General features: G+C 34.3%; 2 protein-coding genes across 5 annotated transcripts in view; both read left to right on the top strand.

Moving 5' to 3' along the window:
• LOC136027409 (kanadaptin-like) overlaps nt 1-205 on the top strand; it is a 36,511-nt gene extending 36,306 nt beyond the window's left edge. For both annotated transcript variants that reach the window (XM_065704651.1, XM_065704660.1), the window contains one exon: nt 37-205. In XM_065704651.1, coding sequence (XP_065560723.1) covers nt 37-120 — 84 coding nt within the window. In that variant the 3' untranslated portion in view covers nt 121-205. The remainder of the gene's footprint in view (nt 1-36) is intronic.
• A 14,311-nt stretch (nt 206-14,516) lies between these two features.
• LOC136027399 (E3 ubiquitin-protein ligase CCNB1IP1-like) overlaps nt 14,517-24,514 on the top strand; it is a 37,459-nt gene continuing 27,461 nt past the window's right edge. Inside the window, exons 1-2 of one of the 3 annotated variants that reach the window (XM_065704629.1) lie at nt 14,517-14,574; nt 23,779-24,096. In XM_065704629.1, the coding sequence (XP_065560701.1) occupies nt 23,881-24,096 (216 nt within the window). In that variant the 5' untranslated portion in view covers nt 14,517-14,574; nt 23,779-23,880. Of the gene's footprint in view, nt 14,579-23,778; nt 24,097-24,514 lie in introns of all 3 variants that reach the window. The other 2 variants (XM_065704619.1, XM_065704639.1) reach the window with 2 other exon arrangements.

The raw sequence follows: 24,514 nt of genomic DNA, 5'->3' as shown, positions 1-24,514 counted from the left end.
ACTGAAATGTAACTATCTGTGTCATTTTTTTTTTAGATCAAAAGAATTGGCCTACAGAAAGAAGAACTACGACTTCGAAAGCTAGTTGAGAAGTCGAAGCCAGCGCTGGTGAAATTTTAGTTTTTATGATTCCTCTTCTTGTTTAATGTTTGTGCATTTACGAAACTCTATGAAATAAGATTTTAGAAGTTTTCTTAATCGAGAATGGATTGGGTTGACTTTATCTTGAATTTGTATAATATGTTAGCTGGGGGCAGTAATCAGGATGGCAGAGGCTCTATGGGGCCATCGATTCATTAGTAACCATTAATTCATAAAGTAACATCAATAACCATTTCAAAAATACTCACTTCTCCTCTACTCCTTTTTTTCTTTTTTTGATACGAGTTAGGTTCTTACACCTTTTTCAGATAATTTCGCTCCATATTCTTTTTGTGTATTTAAGAATAATATTGTTATTATTCCATGATATATATATATGTATATATATATATATATATATATATATATATATATATATATATATATATATATATATATATATATATATATATATATATATATATATATATATATATATATATATATATATATATATATATATATATATATATATATATATATATATATATATATATATATATATATATATATTGACAAAATGAGACACAACGTTCAGGGTAACAGTATTTTGAGAACACCTCTGAGAGACCAAACAGGACCAAAAAAAGGAGAAGAGAGATGTTGTCACAAATTCCCCATATTGAACCCATGTCTTCTGCCTTGAAATGAGCAAATATCTATGTTATAGGAAAAGCATGCTATGTCCAGGTTTTTCTATCAAAATTATAAAAACTTCATTGCTAGAATTAGGTGAAACCTATTGGATATAAACTTACAAGACGTTTATGTAAGGTGATAACAATATTGACTATTGAAGTCGATCAGTTCTAAGGAACAAATATTTACCGACGTTAAGCCAATTTAGAGTTCTTAAAAACAAAGATAAGAATTTCCATGTTTACTGAAAGTGGGGTTTTCTTCGGAATGCGCTTCCATAGCCTTTGCAGCCTTCTTCAATTCCCCTGACTGCACATATTGTCATTTTCAGAACGCGTTCCTAGAATAAATTAAATAAAAAAAAAACTAATTTTTTTAGCTGAAAGTAAGGAGCGACATTAAAACTTAAAACAAACAGAAATTACTCCGTATATGAAATGGGTTGTCCCCTCTACAATCCCTCGCTCTTTACGCTAAAGCTTTTAATTGTTTTAAAAAGTAGAATTGTGGCAAAGAGTAAACTTTAGCGTAAAGAGCGAGGGATTGCGGAGGGGACAACCCATTTTATATACGGAGTAATTTCTGTTCGTTTTAAGTTTTAATGTCGCTCCTTACTTTCAGCTAAAAAAGTTAGTTTTTTTCAATTTAATTTCTGAACGTTTTTGAATTACTGCATATTTGGTTTTGGCTCTCCGCACATAAATTATTAAAATGAAATTTGTATATTAATTCTTTTTTTTTGGCTAAATGGCTTTCTCTTAGTTTTGATCAGACGATTTTGAGAAATAACGGGTGGAGAATGAGGCCTAGTTGCCCTCCAATTTTTCGGTTGCTTAAAAAGGCAACTAGAACTTTTAATTTTTAACGAACGTTTTTATTAGTAAAAAATATACGTAACTTATAAATTAGCAACTTACGTAACAAACTTTCATAATCTTATATTTTTATTATGTATACAAGGGGATTTGTATCCTCGTTAATACCTCGCTCTTTACACTAAATCTTAACTTGTGTCCCAATTCTTTAAGAATGACCCCTGAATCAGAAAGGCCGTAGAATAAATAGTTGAAATTACTAAAAATACTTTAGCAAAAAGAGCGAGGTATTTATCTCCTCCTAAATACCTCGCTTTTTATGCTCAAGTATTTTTAGAACCCCTCATATGCGTAATAATCTCTGTTCGTTTTAAGTTTCAATGCTACTCCTTCCTTTCATTTGAAAAAACGTTTTCATGTTTATTTTTCATTGTTTTCTTATAGTAATGCTAGAAAATCATACGCCCTTTTCCTTGAATTTTTCTTCCCCCATGACAGATTCCTCCTAGGAAATATCCTCCAACATAGCCCCCTCCCCTCAGCCCCCCCCAAACAAAATAAAATCCCCCTGAAAACGTCTGTACACTTCCCAATAACCATTACTATATGTAAACACTGGTCAAAGTTTGTAACTTGCAGCCCCTCCCCCAGGGATTGTGGGGGAGTAAATCATCCCCAAATACATAGTTATTATGGTTTTCGACTATGCTGAACAAAATGGCTATCTCAAAATTTTGATCCGTTGACTTTGGGAAAAAAGAGCGTGGGAGGGGGCCTAGATGCCCTCCAATTTTTTTGGTCACTTAAAAAGGGCACTAGAACTTTTCATTTCCGTTAGAATGAGCCCTCTCGCGACATTCTAGGACCACTTGGTCGATACGATGATCCCTGGGAAAAAAGAAAAAAAAAATAAATAAAAATAAATAAACACGCACCCGTGATTTGTCTTCTGGCAAAAAATACAAAATTCCACATTTTTGTAGATAGGAGCTTGAAATTTCTACAGTAGGGTTCTCTGATACGCTGAATCTGATGGTGTGATTTTCGTTAAGATTCTATGACTTTTAGGGGGTGTTTCCCCCCATTTTCTCAAATAAGGCAAATTTTCTCAGGCTCCTAACTTTTGATGGGTAAGACTAAACTTGATGAAACTTATATATTTAAAATCAGCATTAAAATTCAATTCTTTTGATGTAGCTATTGATATCAAAATTCAATTTTTTTGAGTTTTGGTTACTATTGAGCCGGGTCGCTCCTTACTATAGCTCGTTACCACGAGCGGTTTGATATTAAAAAATTAAATCACATGTCAATCAACTGAATCCGGAATGTACCTTCAATTCCTTAACTGTAAGCTCTCACAAGAAAGAAGGGGGATTCCTCTAGATTGAACTCCTCTGTTCAGGAAACAAATTTTTCCTGTTGCCCAGCATTTACACAACCACAACTAGACCTACGTTGCCTGGGCAACGTGAAGTGTTGCGGCAACCTTTGTCCGGCTTTGCCGATTAAAGTGTTGCGAGAGCAACACTTTGGTTTTGTTTCTTCGCTATCGGTTAAATGCTGAAGTTGTCAGCCTATCGAAGCTTTTAAAACAGTATGTTCAAAGAAGAACGCAATCAGTAATCACATGATCACACCCCAGCGTTGAAAAAACAACAACAAAAGAATATTGAAAGAAAGGACTAAATTGACTTTGCAGCCAGTTGAACATTATCTTTTTCAATCGTAGACATCGTAACGGATGAAAACTAGGAACAATATCTTGTATAATCTAGTTGGTATTACTTATAAAACTATCCGGAGCTTTTCAGGATCAAAATACCATAGATGACATTCTATTAATTATTACGAAACTACCTCATTGTCTTGTATTATCGTTTGTACCCGTTGCGTAACATCTTAATTCTAGGTTACAGTGATTGATAGACCATCGATATGAACTTTCTTACCGACAGATTTACAGGGATCGAATACAATGTGCACCAATTTGGACAAATTTCTAGCCTAAAGTGAACCGATTTTTACTTACAAGTCCCTCTCCCGAGATAGACATCAAGTTCAACCGGAAACAAATAATGGGTACACCAACAAGCAAAAGTTGCAAACTCCTCATCTCTGAAAATGATTGTAACCTAACAGCCGATTATTACTTACTAGGCCCCTAAATGTCACTTTGCAGCCGGTTGAACTTTATCCTTTTCAATCGTAGACATCGTGACGGATGGAAACTTGGAACATCATCTTATGTAATCTAGTTGGTATTATAAAGCTATCTGTAACTTTTCAGGATCAAAATACCATCAGGGACCCATAAATTTCCTGTAATGACTCGTCATCCAGGATCGCTTATTATTGGATGGCGAGTCATTACAGGAAATTTATGGGTCCCTGATTCCATAGATGTGTACCAATTTGCACAAATTTGTAGACCCTCGTGAGCCTCCTCTAGCAACCGATTCTTACTTACAAGTCCCTCTCCCGGGATATACATCCAAGTTCACCGGAGACAAATAATGGGTACACCAACTAGCAAAAGTTCCAAACTCTTGTCGCTGAAGTCATTGTAGCCTAACAGCCGATTATTACTTACAACTCCCCTACATGTCTTACAATCGGGAACCAAGTTGTTCTTACCATCAATTACACCAGAAACAGATAATAGGTACACCAATCAGCAAAAGTTGCAAACCCCTCATTGCCAAAGATGATTATAAGCTAATAATCGACTGTTGCTTGAAAGTCCCCTACATATCTCACAATTGGTATCGGCCTATTTTTGGTTCAAGTGTGTACCTTACCACTGAAGTTGTCAACCCCTTGAAACTTTCAAACTGGTGTATGTCATGAAGGAATTTTTGTAACAGAAAATGGATGATCAGCTCATCAAGGTCTATCGATTGTCATTGAAAAAAAAATTCTATCTGTCTTAGTTCAAAAGTTGACTTTTTTGCCGGAGGCCAACTTTCTAACACCACCACTTAGAAAGGAGCAAAGGATAAGCTCTAATTTCTTTAGCAATGAGAGAACTTTTAAAGTTTAAGAGGTATATCTGATACCATTTCTCTATTGCAATCCCAAGTAGAAAAAAAAGAATGGTAAAGTCAGCTGAAATCACGAACAGAAATGGCTAGAAACAATAGATGGCAGCACTTTCGGACCCGTGGGAAAATCGCACTTTTTTGTTTCTGTAAATTTTTATATTTATCACTCAGAGAAGATATATTGGCTGTGGGGCCGGGGAGCTACCGCATATATTTAACACTTATAGATTTTAAGCCATCTTCAATTTGAAAATGGTGCCTGCCTGCTTGCCTGCTAGAACAGAGCTTTCCACTCGAAAGCAGAAACATGGTTTGATGAAACGAAAGCTTGGCTGCACAACTTCAGATACTCCTCTCTGACATAGGCTATATAACTCCACTTCACTTCGCACACCATAGGCTCTGGCTCGAGGACAAGCAAAAACCATCCTTTTTGGCCCCAGGCAAGAGTTCTACGGAGCTTTCCAAAATGTAATGTCATATTCATCAATCCGGCCTGAGGTCCACACTTTCCGTAAAAACCGCACAGGTTAGACCCTTACCAGTTTCCAGGAATAAGCTGAGATCGGCGGCATAGGAAAAAAAAAAAAAAAAAAAACGGGACAAAACCAAAGTGTTGCTCTCGCAACACAATGAGAAGAAAGTTTAGCTTGCGGAATAACTAAGGCATGAGGACCCTTCTGTCGAAGCACCGAGTGTATGATGGATTTCTTTTGTAGAGGTGAACAAGACTAAATGTTGACTATTGGATTGTTAGTTATATCAATCTGTTTTTTAATAATTATATATTGCTGATTAGACATTATTACTCAAACTGAAGAAGGACCTGAAATCCTTGAGGGTAAGACAATGTATTATTTCCCCCTTATAATGAAATAACGAAATAATGGAATTCTGTAAAAAAGATAACGGGTTTGACGTAAGAGAGACTTAAGAAACTTTGAACATTTCAAATAGTTAGCTTTTAACTTCTGTCAATATTTTTTCCTACAGATATTCAAAATGTATAAAGCATATGAAATACTGGATATGTTCAAAAATAATTAGCTGATTTACAACTGACTCGAGAGTATATACAAGAGGTTGAATTACGCCTAGGACAATAATGATAGTTCTAAAAACTCTAGTCGATAGCTAACTAGAATTTTTTTTCTGGTCTTAGGTTCTTATAAATGTTCAAATGAAACTTTATTCAACATTTTACGGAAACTGGAGGTTTTATAGAAGCTGAGCTTTATCTCGATTATAGTCTAGCTCTTCTGAGCATTTAGTCTTAGCAGACTAAATGCCTGTCTTAATAGTATTTTTAATAACAATAACTTAGTACGAATCAAGACAGACTATTCTTTTAAATTTTTGCTCAGTTACAGACGTCATTCAACCATTAAGCTTTAATTTTTTAATGATGCACCGTTAGGTCTTGGTCCATTCCGCCGTCTTATCCGTCTCTTCCCATAATAAGGTTCATTTTTCATGTTTTTGTTTATAGGTCTTTTTTGATGATTCTTGTGTCTACTTATTTTGTGTTTTTACGTTTTTCGTGTTTTTTAATAATTTTCCCCCTTTCTTTTTATTACTGCACTTTTGTAAAATAGTGAGTAAAAAATAAGTTAGTTTTATTATAGCGTTTTTGTCTAAGTTCCATGATTTTTTCCATGGCTGGAAAATCATATGATAAAACCTTTGGTTAAACGGGAGCCAAGTATTAGCAGTTCTACATTGAAAATTAATACTTTAGTCTTAACGGACATACGCTGAAGAATTCAGTTCTTATCTAGAATATTTGTTGCAGGCTCTGTACCTGTAAATTTTGCTATTATGCGTACTCAAACCCCTAAAACTCATATTTTTATAGATTATCTAAATCACACCCGAAGTTCTTGTAATCCCCACTTGGTAACAGTTTAAATGTATTAACAATAGTGAAAAATCCCATGCGTTCTATTAAGGATTTTTGTCACGCACGAGTCTAGACCTCTCTTCATGACTCCACTTTGCGCGCGCACAAAGACAAATTATCAGCACATAGACTGCCAACTTGCCAAGTAGCCACTGAAACAATTACTGTGGTGCAAAGGAATTTTTTTCCACAGGCTTTGATCTGTCCTGTTTCTAAAGAAACGTTTCGCTACTGTTATATATTTATACAGTGCCCTTGGATTCAGATATTTAGTTTATGTTGCACGAAAAGTCAAGCTTAGAAACTCTCAAAGACGATTAACCATCAAATTCAAGATCACATTAATACACTTGAATAACATTACATAAATAAATATTGACTAAACAAAACAAGCAATATTCTATTACGTATAACGAAGGAGTGTATCCATGAGAGGAGAAGATTCGTTCTTTTGGGAAGCTCCTAAAAAATACTTTGAAAGCACACACCCACACTCAAACAAAAATACTGGATGTGAAAGTGTGGTAAAGCATGAAGTTCTACAAAAACAGAATTCTCAAGGCAGATATAACTAAGGGTTTTTAGAAAATCTTATCACACAATAGGTTTTTAGAAAAACCTACATTTATCTTGAGATTATAGGCTTAGATTAAAGTCCGGATTCAATTAGCAAACCTACTCCAAAAACTATCGCTTTTATTTAAAATGATTTGCCATAAATTGCAAGCTTTCATGCCCTTTAAATGTTTATAATCATGTATTTTCCCTGTCTATATGTTGATTAGTTAATCATTACGCTTACAAGTTAAGGGAACATTACCTTTCTCATTTGAAGAGGGCAAGGGGAAGTTATAACCATCGATATGTTTGAGCTTTGGCGAAAGCAAGCTATAACTGGCGCAAAAGATGAATCTGATTTGACTAGTAGGGCAAATAAAGCTAATGACCGACATCCATCCGTAATAAATTTGGCAAACACAGACATAAAAATTTGAACTTATATGTTTAAGAACTAACACGCACCCTCTATCCTTAGCCATGCCAAACTATTATAGAAAATTTCTACAATACTACTTGCGGTTATGTGAAGTCATTTATTAGTTATTCGTAAATTAACAAACAATATCGAAGGCGTCTGATAAGAATAAACGAAAGGTAAATTTAAACTGCCAAAATTGCATCACTAAATTCAACGCAATCTTCTGTCCTTATTCATAATTGGTGGGGGGAAAAAAATCAAGTGCACGAACAAAAGCTACAGCAGTAACAAAAGAAACATGTTGAAAGTACAGTCTATGCAAAAGACTATGCAAGAACTAGAGAAAATTCAATTTTATGGAACTATGAAAGGTTGTCTTATTGAATTTAGTAGTGTACTAAATGTATGTTCTGGGCCACTCATCAAATCAATTAAGTTTACCTCCTCAATCGAATTTACACCATTTTAAATGAAAATCTGCAACATTTTAACAATTTCCCTCATAACTTTTAACATCTAAAAAGGTCTTTTGAAATAACAATGTAGTACAAACTTTACTTATATCAAATATTTATATATATACTACTATATTTTATATACTGCTGATATAGTTTGATATTTAAAGGATGGGTTGATATATCATGTTAATGTCAATATTTAAATAATTTCTAGTTATTTTTATTTTTCATTAGGCGAGGATTTTATTAGATAATTTTTCTGAATCGGAAACAATTTGTAGATTAACATGTCATTTATGATCAATGAAATCCATGTATGGTTTTCTTTCTGAAAATATAGCGCAGTAAACGTTGTATGGATTCTCAGGCCTGCCATCTAGCAAAAGTTTAATTTCTGTATCAACAGTTGATCTAGATGCATAAATATTAGGTTCATGTTTTGAGACATCAAAACTAAACAATGGTTATACTATTTTAAAGTCATTGTAATTAACAATTATTTCACCATCATCGTTTCGATGTTTGTATCCTAAATGTAAAAATCTTTGATATGCATCAGAATAATCCTCATTATTCTTATTAAAATCACGTTTCAAATCTACTTGTGGATATTTATATCCATTCACTCTCACTTCAATTCTATTCATATGACCAAATACCATATTATTTTGTGAAGCGTTATCACCTTTTTCTGTTTTCTGTAATACTGTAACAACTTTAATTGTATTATATCCTTTAGAAACCACTCTCCATGTCAATTATTTGTCATTTTGATTATCACTTTTAAGTATTGCACGCTTCCCATCAATATCCAAATGAATTCTTTTTATCTAATATTCCATCTAACTCATTTCTAATGAATAAACAAAGATTTAAGGTTGGTATAATCCAAGATAAATACATTATGTCTACTTTTTCCATCCCTCAGGAGCGAGTGAGAAGAAATACAAGGAAACCAATCTGATCATGTGACCCTGAACCAAAAATCGTGAAAAATAAAGCCAAATTGCAGCTGCGGATTGATAATGGTCGACAACTATCCGGAAATGTGTTTGAAATAAAGCAAAAAACTGAACATACATTTAAAAAACGTCTGTGATCAAGCCGATATAAAGGGTTAGATTGTCTTACCAACAAGAAAGAATGCGAAAAAGTTATTAATTCATTTAAATTATATAATTCAGTGAATCGTAATTGCTTCATCTCCCCAGCTGTGTGGTCTGACCACTATTCAGTTATGTTTTCCAAAGTGAATTATGCAGTGCATGCATTTTACTCAAAATTGCTTGATTCGGTTCTACCGTCTTCCTTGACTCGGGCACAAGTTCTAACCGTTTCTGTTAATGCTGTAATTGCATCTGTTATGAAATTGAAATCAAGCTCTGTTGATGTTGACGGAATCAGTGTTTATGATCTTCCGTCTTTGTTTTTCCATTTACAGTTGCTTTTCCAAATTTGTAGGGCGGAGTACTTTCTCCAGGTATTTTTAAATTCTGACTCCTAGTATTCTTGAGAATATTTCTTCTATGTGTTTTGTTGGGCTAACAGTTCATACCTTGTTTATGCTGATGATATTCTTCTAATTAGCCGGTCTAAACTCAGACTATCGCAGATGCTTCATGAAGTTTCTTATTTTTTTTTACTAAAATCGGTCTTTCGCTCAACGTTGGTAAATGTGAGTATCTTTCTTTCAGTCACTTACTGCTAGTGTCCTGGTTTGGGCTTTAGCTGTTTTGGAAACTATGCTAGCGTGGTGAGTTTTTTTTATTATGGTGGTTGTGAACTTGTAGATAAGTTACTGGAGATTATAAATAGCATTTTGAAATAAGGGAAGTATTGTTAATTGTAGGAATACTTTTACTAAGCCCATCTACAAGAAATGTGACAAGAGTGGCTGTAGTAATTATGGAGGCATTAGCCTAATTTCTGTAGGGAGCAAATTAATTCCTTTAATAATACATTTTAGACTGAGATCTGTGGGTAATATTTTTAGAGATGAACAGTGTGGTTTGAATTAAGAGAGAGCATGCTTTGACCAAATTATCGCTCTTATATCAGTAATTGAGAAGTTCCTGAATCATTGGACTGTTTTAATCCTCACTTTTGTAGATTATGAACAAGCCTTGGATGCAGCCAATAGAAGAGCTTTAGTGGATCTCTTATCTTTTTAGGGTAAAATAGATAAATACATTAAGGTAATTAGCGCCATATACGAGAGCAATATTGCGGCGGTTAGGGTAGGAAATGAGGCTAATAGCCGGTTTCGTAGGAAATCAGGTTCTAAGCAGAGTTAGATTATATTCCCATATATATATCAATCATTTTGATGGACTTGGTCCTAGGGAATACAGCAAAGTTTATGAGAGAAGACAGAATCAATTGGGACAGTAGAACCTTCCTGAGATTGGATTGTATTGATGGATTTAGTGTCCTAGATGAAAAGCTTAACAAAATGAATTATTTTTTTATGTTTTGAGAGCCCGTGGTGCAAAAATAGGCTTGAAAACCAATTTTAAGAAGACTAAGTTGCTTAAACTGGGAAAAAGTGAAGGTGAAGAAGTTATGCTGATTAGTGAGAAGATCGATCAAGTTGATGGATTCACGTATTTAGCTAGTATTATCAGCAGAGATCGTGGGTGTAATGAATATGTTTAAAGTAGAATTGTAGAGGCTCAGGGTGTTTTCGTAACAGTTGAAGAAAAGTTTTGAATAATTGGAAGATAAGTGTGCAAACCGGGATTAAAATACTTAAAGTCACACTGATGAAAATGACTAAGTATGGTTCCGAAACAGGTGTTTCAAAAGATGGGAGGGGATTCTTTGGGTGTTTTCAGAGGAAATGTCTATGGATACTAATAGGTAGCGCTCTGACTGTCTTTCAGTCATAAGGAGGTACGTAAAACGTGGTTCTATCTGCTTTCTAGGGCTATAGTGAGAGGAAGATTGAGCTGGCTAAGACGTGTTCCAAAGATGAAGAATGACAGATTGCCAAAGAGCGTCCATCAAGGGCCAAATGAAAAGTAGGTCATCCCAAAACTGGGTGAAGCGTAAAGTCGTAAGGAAGGATTTAAGGGAAATTAGAGCTTCACTTAAGGGTATATCAAGGGGAGTTTTGAGGTTAAATTTATCGGTGGTGTCGGTGGCCAAATTTGCTTTGTCGGTGGCCAAATCGTCATTTTTATGTAGTATATTACCTGCGTACGTAAAGACATTAGGAAAACATGGCAAGTAATCAATTCTTTTATCAGGCCATCTTATCGGCTTCTCTCTGTTCCTTCAATTGTTTTGATTGAGGGTAAAATCGTAGAGGGCGAGCTAAAAGTTTAAGATGTTCATGCTTCTTAGTTTCCCAATATTGGGAAAACTACAGCCTCTACTCTAAGTTCTTCTTCTTTTCTAAATGATTATAGGTCTTATCTTGGACCACCTTGTATCGTCTTAAACGAGTAGCTTATGAGTCTATGTCTAAGGTTGAAATAGCCAGAATTGTCAATGTTTTGAAAGGCTCTTAATCTTCAGGCCCAGGCCGTGTTTCTACTAAGCTTGTCAAGTTCATGCTTCCTGTCATTGTTTCTACTCTTGAGAAACATTCCAATATTACTTTTGAAAATTGTGTCTTCCCAAGTGCTTCAAAGCGTGCTTGCGTTCTTATTTTTATAAGGTAGTCCACGGAATGATCTAGTAAATTATCGTCTTATATTTCTGATCAGTGTTGTCTAAATTGTTTGAAAAGGCTATGCTTTCTTGACTTCTTAATTTTCTTAATTCTAAACCTTTTTTCTCATGATTCTCGGTTTGGGTTTAGGGCAAAGCACCCAACTGAGCACGCTCGTGCAACTCTCTTGAATTATTTACATACATCTCTTTACTCTGGTCTGACGCTTGCTGATTTTTTTTTCAATATATAAAAAGCAATTGACACAATAACAGACAAGATTCTTCTTTGGAAACTATCGTTTATTATTGGAATGACTATCCTTATATTGGAATACGAAAGAATGCTTATTCTTGGTTTTTATTCATGTAGTAACCTCAGTTAATCTGCTGTTTTCCGAAATAGATTGTGGCGTTCAGCAGGGATCTTTGATTGGGCCCGGACCCAGATCTACTGATTCAAATTCAGTATATATATATATATATATATATATATATATATATATATATATATATATATATATATATATATATATATATATATATATATATATATATATATATATATATATATATATATATATATATATATATATATATATATATCAAGAGCAAGGCAAAACTCTGTGTCTAACACTTACCCAAGTGAATTTATCACAATCTGAAAGGTTGGGAGTATGAATAAAATTAGGGAAGAAATATTTACCTACAAATAATAATATTGCGCCTCCGTTTTTAAAAGGTCTGGGTTCTCTGCCTGGACCTCTGTTATAGCAATTACATCAATTTTGTGTAATTGAGAGAGGGCCTCTAGTTCGGTCAGTTTTTCGAAATTCAGGCTTTCAGCATTCGTAACAAGGAACTTGATGAAAAGTAAAACAGTTACTAAAACGACCAGTTGTTTTTTTGCTGGTTGTAGGAGTTCGAATGGAGTGAGAGGAACTTGGGTCGGGGGAAGGAGAGCACTCTTTTTCAACGGGAATATTATTAGCTTGGCTGGGAATCGCAGCGGAATAGAGAAGATCAATTAAACGGCTATTACCTGGTAATTGCCATGGTGGGAATGGTGATTCAGGTCCGTCGAGAAATCGCTGGTTTGTTTTAGAGTAGGGAGGAGGAGGGTATAGGGCAGCACACTGTAATTGGTGAGGAAATAAGATTTCTGTGTGCGGGAGGGGGAGGAGGTATTCACTTTAAATGGGCATAATTGCTGAACTACTGAATTTGTTCCTGATCCATTGTTGATGTCAGATAAATATTTTTTATTAGTTTCAACCTAGAAATGATCTCTCTCTAGAAGCAATGCTTGAAGGAATTGTTAAGAATGTTTCACAATTAAAAAAAAAATATGTTCATATTTATAGGTCCCGAGGCTTCTGGAGACTTTCATTTTAATGAGGTCAATATAACGCTCGAGGGAAAGATATTCAAAAAGCAAGATGTTCATTTGTATGGCAGTGTGGAACCCTTTCAAACGCGGGGCTCAAGTGGGCCCAGACACCTTTTATTTGGCTCTAATTGAGCCGATCCTCTTTTTCATTTCAATTAATAGCCTTATAAATTGTGTTGAAATCTAAAACCTACCACATGCTGTCGTCTCTGTCAACTTGCATCTGTCGCTAATTGTGACAGAAATTCATCCTTCTCCGATACTTTTACTGCTTCGTGGATGACAGTATTCTTGACGCAGCCAGTAGAACTGAGTCTAATCTCTGTTAAAACATGATTACCTTTTTTGAAAGAATTATTCAATGGTTTGATGTTAATTAACTCACCTTAAATGTTGGAAAGTCATGTTTTCTTATTTTATCAAGAGTCTTGTGGGCTTGCTCTGGCTTAAACGAAATACACGTACCGAGGGGCTCCCTTAGTAGATCTAGGGATTGACGTGTTCGATTCCTAAGTATCTTGCTTGATGAATATCTTTCCTTTGAGCTTTATATTGACCTCATTAAAATGAAAGTCTCCAGAAGCCTCGGGACACTCAAGAACTTAAATACAAATTTCCAGCGTCAATTCTTAGAGTCCTATTCTACAGCGTAGTTCAGCTTTGTGTTATGTACTATCATATTATTTGGATATCAACTTTTCCCTTCTTACTGAAGCCACTTTCAAAACTATATGATAAAACAGAGACTCTTGTACAAGATACTAGTGTTCCCTACTTAATCCCATACTTGAATTGAGATCTCTTTATTTCATGTCTTGTACTTCTTTCTAGTTTTAAAGGTTACATGGCCAGCTTCCTGCTGCTCCATGTAGTAATATATCCGAGCAATTGACTTATTGTTTCCGCACTTTCAAAAACTTATAGAAAACCTTACACTCCTTCAATACGGTCTGAAATCAACCCTCTTATAGCTTGAAATAGGATCTGCAACACTCTCCCAGAGTCTGTACAGAGCTGCCACTCGTTTGGTATCTTCAACAAGTGTTTTAGAGAATTTCTTGTTAATAATTAAGTTTTCCCCGTTTTCCTCGGAGTTGGTGTCCCCGGATTGGGTCTGTTGTTTACTTGAATAGGTGGAATCTTCACAACTCCCCTGCCTAGCTTGGATTTTTTTGAGGGGGGATAGTTTAGGCTGGTGACGAGAGTGTGTTTTTGTTAAAATATTTTATTTGATGTATTTGTTTTATTTTTTGTTTCTCTCCTGTTTATTTTCTGATTAATATAATTAATTACAACTCGTATGTGTTGCTGAATTTTTCATTTATAAATTAATAATTGTTCTTATGTCTATTACCATGGATGTGTGACTTTTTTTTTTAACAATAAAGATCTATTCGTCTAATTGAAAAATGATCAGTAATTATGATCACGACGAGGAATGCACCCAATTACCTTGCTTTCAATTTCATTCGTCATCTTTTTCTACTTTAGATGGCATTGATTAGTAAATATTTAAAATATAAACACGTTAGATATTTCCAAAGTCGAAAGTCAGTAGGTCAAAAGAAATCTATTTCGTGTCTTATTTAAGTACAAAGAATATCGACCTGGTTGAATATAAAATAAATAAAGATTAGGCTTATAACATGAAGATCTAACAAGATGGACAAAAGTATTTTTGATAGCCTCTCTGATATAGGCCTAGGCTTTATCCAACTAGGTCTTGCCAGATAGGGTAAAAAATTTTACTAGCAATTTGGTGATAATATCCACCTAAACAGATAATTATGTAAATATCTTGATTCAGACATTTGCTGAGCATTCACATAATCAAGAAATAAATTTATCTCCAGAATAAGACTTTGATGCTGAATCCAAATATGACACTTGTTTCCATTGTAAATTAGGCTAGTTTTGGTAGATTTCTAGTTAATTGACTTCTTGCTATCTTGGAAAGGGTTTAGGTTAGGAAAATGAAACTTTCAGGGATGGGTCTACAGGCCAAAGTATATCCCCGAAAGGTATTTTAAACTACCCGCCTCCACTCCTTCTCCCTCTCAAGGGCCCTGAAATTTGCCTAAATGACAGGTCTATACCTATTGAAATTTTTACAAAACAACATTTTACCTTAATTTTCAGTTACTAGTTGCTTTTTCTTTGCCTTTAGTTCTGATAATACAATTCCTGTTATTTGGGTAGAATTTTGAGCCATATCAATATTTTTTTTTTCAAAATTTAGGAAATGTATTTGCATATCTTTAAAACCTTATGAAATGGAATTGAGCAAAGTTGTGAAGCTGAAATGATTTTGTTGTACTTCAATTAAGCAGAAGATCTATTTTCCAAGGTTTTGCTTTTATAGTACACACATTTTTAAAGGTCATCAAAGGTCAGGGCCCTCTAGAGGGAGAAGGAGTAGAGATAGTTGCTTTAAAATACCTTCCTGGGACATACTTTAGTCTGTAGATTCATCCCTGAAAGTTTCATTTTCCTAACCTAAACTGTTTCTGAGATAGCAAGAAGTCAATTAACTAGAATTTTACCCTAGTTTTAATTAAAATTGAATTTACCATGGAAACAAATGTCATTTAGGTTCAGGATGTAATTCTGATTCTAGAGTAAGCTTGTTTCTTAGCTATCTGAGTACTCTATTAATCAAGATACTCACAATTAGGCTAATTAATTCTTGTAGGTACACTGCAATTCTTTAACTAGCCTAGGTGGATAACAAGGTACCTTAACCTTTCTGGTGTATATATTTTACTAGATAGATTATAAATTCTTAATAAAAGTATCCTTTGAATCAAAGGTTTATATTGAATCCAAATTTAAGGTTAATTTGTGTCAAAAATAATGATTAGGCCTATGATTGATGTGGTAAAAATGAATTTGGAATCATTATCAAATAGTAAGTTTTTGATGTTGATTTCAAATTTAAAGTTCATTTCTAATACAAATAAGTTCTGTATTTGAATCAGTATCATCTTCTGATTATAAAGATAGGCTCTGTCAATTTCTTAGCTATTTTATTAATGAGCTAATCAGCAAATTTAACAAAATTTTAAAGCAAAATGGTGCAAATAGGCTATACAATTGGCAATATAGGCTAATTAATCCATGGTAAATTCAATTTTAATTAAAACTAGGGTAAAATTCTAGTTAATTGACTATATACCCAAATAGGCTATACAATTGCCAAACTATGGAATAAAACCCTTAGTCTACATTGATTTAGGATAAAAATAAATCTATTCATCTATTTTCAAACAGTTTCAAAACTCTCGATAAGGGATTTTCTTGCCTGGGAAGGTAGATAGATGTTGTGGAGTTAGAAGAACAAAACTTTTAGGAATGATTTTTGGAGCCTAAATGATATCCTGGAAGATATATCCAAGCTTTTATCTATACTATTCCCTAGTTGTAAGCCTTGAGAAATTCATAAATTGACAAATCTTTATCTATATAAAAGAATAACTTTTATTTCTACAGTTCAAAGTTCACCAAATGTCAATGCTTGTTAGAGGAGTAGATAGTAGAGGAAGATGTTTCCAAAAAACTTCTTAGGGTATGATTTACATCTGGAGCCTTATGCCTCTATTTCTTATCTCCAGGCCTCTAACTTTCTTAAATTTATGGTACATGACCATATCTAATAGAAAATACAACTATTAAATTCTGATTTTAATACTGTTTCTAAATATCATGGTCACTTTTCTAACAATCATGGAGATAGCTTGAGTATTTTTATTGGGGAGGTATGAGGGGTCTACATCCAGATAGTCAATAAACTTGGGCTATCCTTCAGGGGAAAGCAGTGGTGTTTCTTGCCTCTTCAAATAGCCTATACTTATAGTAAGTATTAAATATTACTATAAGTAAGTAACTTACTGCCAACTATGACCTATACTTCATTTTAACAAAGATAAAAAAAAAACAACTACAAAATGATTATAAATGTTAGATTCTGCTCTTAATTTTCCCCCATTGATATAGGGGAAAATCAATTTTTTTTTTGGAAGGGGGCTATCACAAGTATGAGCCAGAGCTGAGATTGGACCATTAATTAGATCACATGTGTTAATTAATTTGGTCAAATTTGAGTGGCTTTTATTACTGTCTTTGCTTTCTGTTATTTTGTTACTATAAGAAGATGTGATGGGAATCAAATCCCTTTTAAATACCTTCTTCTTCTTGTTCCATTTTCCGCTGCTTTTAAAAGTTGGTTCTGAGTCAAAGAAAGAAAGTAATGAACAATTCCCCTTATTGGTTTTATTAGTGTGTTTTCACTAAATGAAATTGAGACAAATTTTATTCTTAATAACTTTAAAACAAATCAAAGTTGGGAGCTGGACAAAGTTGTTTTTTACAGAACTTGTTAAGGAAGCAAAAGTTTTGCCACCTTGCATTGCTAAGCCTAGGGATGTGCTTATTCTGGATTAATATTTTACAGATTATACAGTAGCCCAGCTGTCCTGATCCTGGGTTCACATGCACATGTGCTCTTTCACTTGATGGGGTATGTATCAAGTGGTTAAAACGTAAATATAGCCTGTTCTGTCCCTAATTCTTCAATTGGACATTATTTTCCAAACAATATCATAGAAAAGCTACTATTTAGCAAAAATATTACATGGTTTAAATCAAAACCATTACAGTGTACAGAAATAAACAATGCACATGCATCAAGCAAACATAGTGTAAGTAGCGGACTCAGTTTTTTATTAAAATTGTCAGTAGTGAGTTGCTGCAGACATCAGTGCTGTACTATTAACAAGCTTTCATGTGGGTGTTGGCAAGCTTAATAAGCTTGTTTTTTTGCCAGCTTTACTGTTTGTATCAAAGTGCATATCCCCCTTACTTCCTTCAACTCCCATACCCATCATAGGTGACTAAATCTTGCAGTTGAACTACCCACTATCATTAACTGGATGCATTGCATCATTCAGCTGCATCTGATTTGACAATGATGTATTAGCAACTTAAAAAGTATGTCCTTTAAATTTCTATTGTTGAAACCTTAGACAGGAAAATTACAAACACCATCATTAAACTTAAAAACAAAAACACTTTTTACATGGGCAGTAGTGATATGTTCTCATATTTTTATTTCTATTATTTTTATTCTTATATCTGATTATTTTTTTCTTAATATATTAAACTTGATAAAGCTGTCATAGAGTTCCATATGGTACACTGGAAGTGCAATTTGGGTGACATTTTCGAAAAGGAAGAGCTGGGCTGGACATGTGGACGTTACTGAGAGCTAGTTATGGACTCGTTTAGAAAATAATTTTCATATTTAATTGCTCTTTATAAATTTGACTTAATAAGGCAATCTCAAAGTACCACAAGGCACCCAAAATGTGCACTTTTGATTGTTGTTTAATTTCTTTTTAATAACAAAAACAGTGTCGTCAAATGAAAAAAATTGGCAGGCAAATTCCACTCCACCCCAGTGGAATTTCTCCTCCATAGAGAATCCCCCCAGGAAATTTTTCTTGCATTTGAAATAACAACAGTCTTGTTGATTTGAAGGGTTCCCAAAAAAGATGTGTGAATTAATAACTTCCTTGTTGAGTATTGTTTGATTAAGAATATCCAGAAAATCTAAACAGTCCTTGATAGCAATGCAATAGAAACCTTACATAAATTAAAAGTTGCCAGGGATGCCAATGGGATGGGAAAAATTGTACTTAAAGTTTGAAAATTACCTTTCCCTTGTGTTTAAAGTTCCCTTCATGAAGCAAAGCGTGGTCTTGTAGTGCTGCATGGTAAAACTTGTAACAATAGATAGAGTATAATAATAATAATAATTTATTTGTGACCCACTTGAAACAGCAGAGTATAAAAACAAACAAACAGAAAAAAAATAACTTCTGATAACACATTAAATTATTGTATGGGTTGGTACTGCTTGTAAGTGAGAATAAATTTCTAATTTGTGAGAAAAATATACATTTATTGTTTGAATTCACTTTATCCTACTTGCAGCTGGTATTTATTGCAGCATGCTGATTCAGAGATAAATGTTACACAAATATAGCTGACCTTACTTAAAATGTGACTGATACCAATAATAATCATCAGTACATTCATATCAATTCCTTTTGTGGAGCTGGTTAAAAGAAATATTTGGAAACGAGAAAACAGCAAAAAGTCAGCATGGTGTTGCACATAGATGGACTTGACATTTATGGGTAGTATTTGAATCCGAAACTCAAGGAATATGACCACCTATTTACTTGATGATTGGGTTTAGAAGGTGTAATATTTGTATAAATGTTAATGTGGAACATATTTGGAAGTGTAATTGACCCCAGTTTTTTTGTGTTGTTATTTTAAGACAGGGATGGAATAACTAATAAATAATTATCTGCTCAAAGTAAAGAACTAAGTTAAAACTTAGAAAAAGTAACAGTTTTAATGTTCTCAAAAATATGTGGGGGAGGGGGCAACTGCCCCCCCCCCAAGTTTTCAGAATTTTGTAGCATTTCCTCCTAGAGAAGCCAACCAATAGAGCTGTGTTGTTACTAAGAAAACACTAAAATTAGGAAGTTCCTACTTTATAATAAGCAACATGTTACTGTTGGTCAGATTATCATGTTTCCTTCAATTATTATTCATATTTTTAAATCATTGTTAAATAATATTTTTAACAAACAATTCTAGTGCAATCGCTTATGTGAAATGCTTTTCAAGGGTCAAGAATGCAAGAACTCTGTCAACAAAGAAACATATGATGTATCACAAGACAGAAAATATTGAAAAACTGTATTATCCGGGACTATATGTGGGACCATCTTGGGGCGAGGTGCATTTTCAGAAAAGGAACTGTGATATTTAGAAATAGTATAATGTACTGTCAACTCCATGTTCGTCAACAAAAATAAGTGTAGGGTCGTCCATTACTTTCGCAAAGTAGATCAAAGTAACCATTACCATCTTGCTGGAAATTTAATTTTACCTGTTGAAAATGTCCATGACCTTGGTGTTCATTTTGATTCTAGTCTTAGGTTTGAAAGGCATGTCTCTGAAGTAACTCGTAAGGCAAACTATCAGCTATTATGTCTCAAACGCAATTTGCGCAAGTTTAATCTCTGTTCGTTCATTGCCGTTTATAAGTCGATAGTTCAACCTCTACTTGACTAAAATTCGTCAGTATAGTTTGCATAGAATTAAAAAGACAGACCAAGGGTTGAAAAAATACAGCAAAGAGCAGCTAAGCTTGTACCATACTCGAAACATTTGCAATATGAAAATAGACTGCGCAGGCTATGATTACCAAGTCTTAAATTCCAAAGTAATTGAGCAGACATTATTAACACATTCCATATAATCAAAGGCATTGATAATATAAGTGCATCATAGTTCTTCACATTTAACAGGAACCGTTATCACCAACATAAATTGTACCCTTCACTTTCAAAAAGGAAAATAGGCCATTCATTTTACAGCAGGGTATAGAAGCCATGGAATGACCTTGCACCTGAAAAATTTTTAATAGATAATATGAACGCATTCAAGGCAAAACTAGCAGAAAAATATTTTCACAGTAAATCATTTATAGAATTATTTGTGTGTGTTTGTTGTAGTTGTTTACCAAGTCATTTTTTTTCAGAAATTACTATTGCCAGTGGCAGTGAAATAAACGTGGACAATAGGCTCATAGTTTTAAGCTTAATGTAGAGTTGAGGGTGAATTTGTATTAGTGGGCAAATAAGAATACCACTATTAGATTCCTTATTTTATGCTCTTTCCATGTATCATGGTTGTTTTTGTGAATGTACCCATCTTCTGATAGACGTTGCTATAACCCTAGGATATATACAAAACTAAAAGAAAATGCTAAAACTATGAAATCTTTGCCTTTAACGTACAACATATTTCTATTAATTAGATCATCAAGCTCCCTTCCATTCCCATCTAATTTTGTGAAATACTAACCACAGAAGAATGGTCCCCTTGATCATACCTATCTCTGATCACCCTTACCAAGTGGGCTTATATTGCATCTATCATAGCACTTTCCTAGTTGGAAGGCATGTCACCCAGCTATAAACACAGTCATAACCGTCTTTTCTCATATTGTTTGTGTACTGTGTTTTAATCACCATCTCAACAACAGGATCAAACAGATCCAACATTGGACCTTATTTCACTCCTGAGTGCAAATTAATGAAATATTGGATATTCAGCAGATCTTAAATTCTTTTCCAATTACATAGGTAAAACATTTTTAACAAGTTAAGAAACCCATATACAAAGAAATACGAAGTATTGAGATATCTAAAACAATGCGATAATATATAATTTAGGGTAGAAATGTAAGTAGAATTTTTTTTTTACAGTTAAGGAAAGAGCACAGCAATCAGAAAAAATCAGCATAAAATGATAAATAACTGAAGCTCTGCTTTTTTTCCAAGCCCAGTTGATTTGTTTGGGTCTATAATACTACAATAATACTCTTAAACATCACTGTAATGTAATCACTGCAGTGTATGGTAAACCAAACATAAATTGAACTGTCACTTAAAGTTTCCTATTAGGTGGATTGATTGCCTCTTTATGATTTATAAAACTGAGAAGTGAAGGGGCTGATGATTTGGATACTTCTCAATTGTTGGTCAAAGGGTGAACATTTGTTTGATCTCCTCTCCTCTGAAAAGGGCAGTTCTTCTCTTAAATTTTGCCTACAGAATAGCTTAGTCTAATATTTATACTGATTAATTTGCTTCCTACAGATATCTAGCTTTGTAACTATCAAGCTCACTTGGATCGCCTGTCTTATTAGTGGGTTTAATTTAAGTTTTCCCTAATATCATTAGGTACTTTCTCTTTTTCAAAAATCATATTTGTAATTGTCAGTAACTTATCTCCAACATCAAAGCCACCTTGTTACAAAAATTATTTACCTTCATGTCAGCAGCTAAGGTCTTGCATTTTTCAAACTTTTTAGTAGTCTCTCCAACCCCTTCTCACAAGATAGATTGTGATTCTTTCTCCAACCCCTTCTCACAAGATAGATTGTGATTCTTTCTCTTTCAGATTTTAATTTTTTTATTGTTCTTTCTAAATAATTTTCTACCCATGGTGTCAATTGATTTTTTTTTTCGGGAGGGGGAAAAAGGCACTTGTTAATAACAGGCGGGGGGGGGGCAAATTTGTCTCTTTTTTTTCTATGAAAATACTGAAACGGGTATTTTTTTTTAGATGAGGAGTTAAGTATTACTGTGTTGTGTCATTTTGGCCTAAGGAAACACAGCAAAAGCTATGTTAGAATATGCTATCAAATGGGAAGGTAAATCTCTCCTAAAGTTGGATACTGCCAATGGTTTGGAATCCTAGATTTATGGATATGAGGGAACTTGGGAAAGTTTTGAGAGTTCTTGGGCCAAGAAAAGGTTTGGGAATTAACATTAACAAGGCTAACTGGCTTAGACTAGGAATGAACAAGGATGGGAATAGCATGGTTGTAATTTGCTATGGGGTAGGGGATAACTGCCCTATCCACACCCAATTTCGCCCCCTCCCCACGACCTCAGTTTGCCCCCAGCTGAAATTTAGTTTCTGCAAAAAATGTTGCCAAAATTAAGATAAGCCTGCATAATGCAAGTATCCAGAGAAACAGGTAATTTTTCTTTAATGTATCTTTGCCTTCATGATAATATACAACTCATTTTTCAGTTTTTTCCTCTGTAATTTCCACTTAATTTTGGAAAATTGCTTCCAACTTCCCCCCCCCCAGGATTTTGAAGAAATTACACCTTTGGGGAACAGAGAATGCAAGAGTACAAGAGAATCAATCTAGTGAAAAACTTTACTTGCCTGGGTAAACAAGATAGGTCTAAGATTCAACCAAAAACAATCGATAAATGCAGTGACAAATCCCAAAAAGACTCCAAGATCTCAATTATTTGTAAATGGTGGATATAATCAAAATAAAAAAATTGATTAGGCTATGTGCAGGTTTCTGTTTCTAGTTCCAATGGAAAGCATGACATTCATGAAGAATGTGGAGACAGGTCTTAAGAAAGGATTTAAAGGAAACTGGAACGTCACGGGAGGGGAGAGGGAGTGACTTCTTGAATTGATTCAGATGAAGAAGCGTGTACAGCTGTTTTGACGTCAGGTAGCTTGATGCTGCAGTGTGAAAAGTTGAGAAGAAAAAGCTAAAAAGTTGTTGGTGAGGTTTAACTTTTGATTGGATGAAAATGGACAATCAAAATGGCTCCACCAATATGAGATATTAGAGAAAACACTTTTATCCCTAGAAGAACAAACTAGAAGCAAGAAAAAAATATCTACGAGAGTTTAACAAGGCAAGAAGCAAAATAGTATTCCAATCAAATCACAGATCAGTTGGACATTATAAAGTTAGGTTTAGGCTCTTGAGAAAACCTGTCCATATTGCAACGACCCTTTTTGTGAGAAGTAAAGAACATTTTTGCGAGGAAATAATTCGAACCGAACAGATAGGATGCACTATGTGGATTTGGAAAAGATGAGAAAACGCTAAGGTCTGAGAAAAGATTCAAATGAAAGCGTGTGTTAAAGTTGGTAATATTTTGCAAGATTCTGCTTCTAAACCAGCTTGGTAACAGGTCATTTTATCATTAGAAAAATAACTGCACACCTAAAGGAAATATAGAATCATTAAGATTATTCTTTTTTGGAATGTCCCTTTTGCTATAGAAGTTTGCAAAATTAAATATATATATATTTATATATATTTTAAATAAGTGTTTTGTATTTTTGTAGGTCCCACCAACATATAGGTTTCAAATAGCCTAGTTTGGTCATAAATTTGAAGAAACATATCTGCTTAGTTCTTAGTACCAACTAAGGAAGTTTTTTGCTGAAATGGACTCAGGAGGATTTTTTTGTAACAACAAGGAATGTCGAAAGTCAATAAGTGGCCGCGCTTGGGCCACTGCTTGTAGCCATGTATTTTGTCATAGTTGTGGGTCAAAGATGCTGAATAAGATCCCTACATCGTGTCCAGCTTGCGATACGCTGCTCAGAAAACAATTTGAAGCTTTGAATCTTGATCTTGATCCTTCAGAAGAGTTCAAGTCGGTAAGCTACTGCGTACCCCAGTTCAGTTCTCTCTCTGTCTCTGTCTCTGTCTGTCTGTCTGTCTCTCTCTCTCTCTCTCTCTCTCTCTCTCTCTCTCTCTCTCTCTCTCTCTCTCTCTCTCTCTCTCTCTCTCTCTCTCTCTCTCTCTCTCTCTCTCTCTCTCTCTCTCTGTCTCTCTGTCTCTGTCTCTCTCTCTCTGTCTCCCCTCTCTCTCTCTCTCTCTCTCTCTCTCTCTCTCTCTCTCTCTCTCTCTCTCTCTCTCTCTCTCTCTCTCTCTCTCCTTTTCGCTCTCTCTTTCTCTTTTAAGCAATGGTGCATATCCTAATTTTATTTCTTTTTCTCACTTGTTGTCTATTAGATTTTTCTGCATGTTTCCCCCCCAAAATTTGGCACTAGATAAAGCTGGCTTTGTATAAGG

Source organism: Artemia franciscana, chromosome 1 (genome assembly GCF_032884065.1).
Source record: "Artemia franciscana chromosome 1, ASM3288406v1, whole genome shotgun sequence".
NCBI lineage: Eukaryota > Metazoa > Arthropoda > Branchiopoda > Anostraca > Artemiidae > Artemia > Artemia franciscana.
This window is presented reverse-complemented; position numbering and strand designations above follow the sequence as displayed.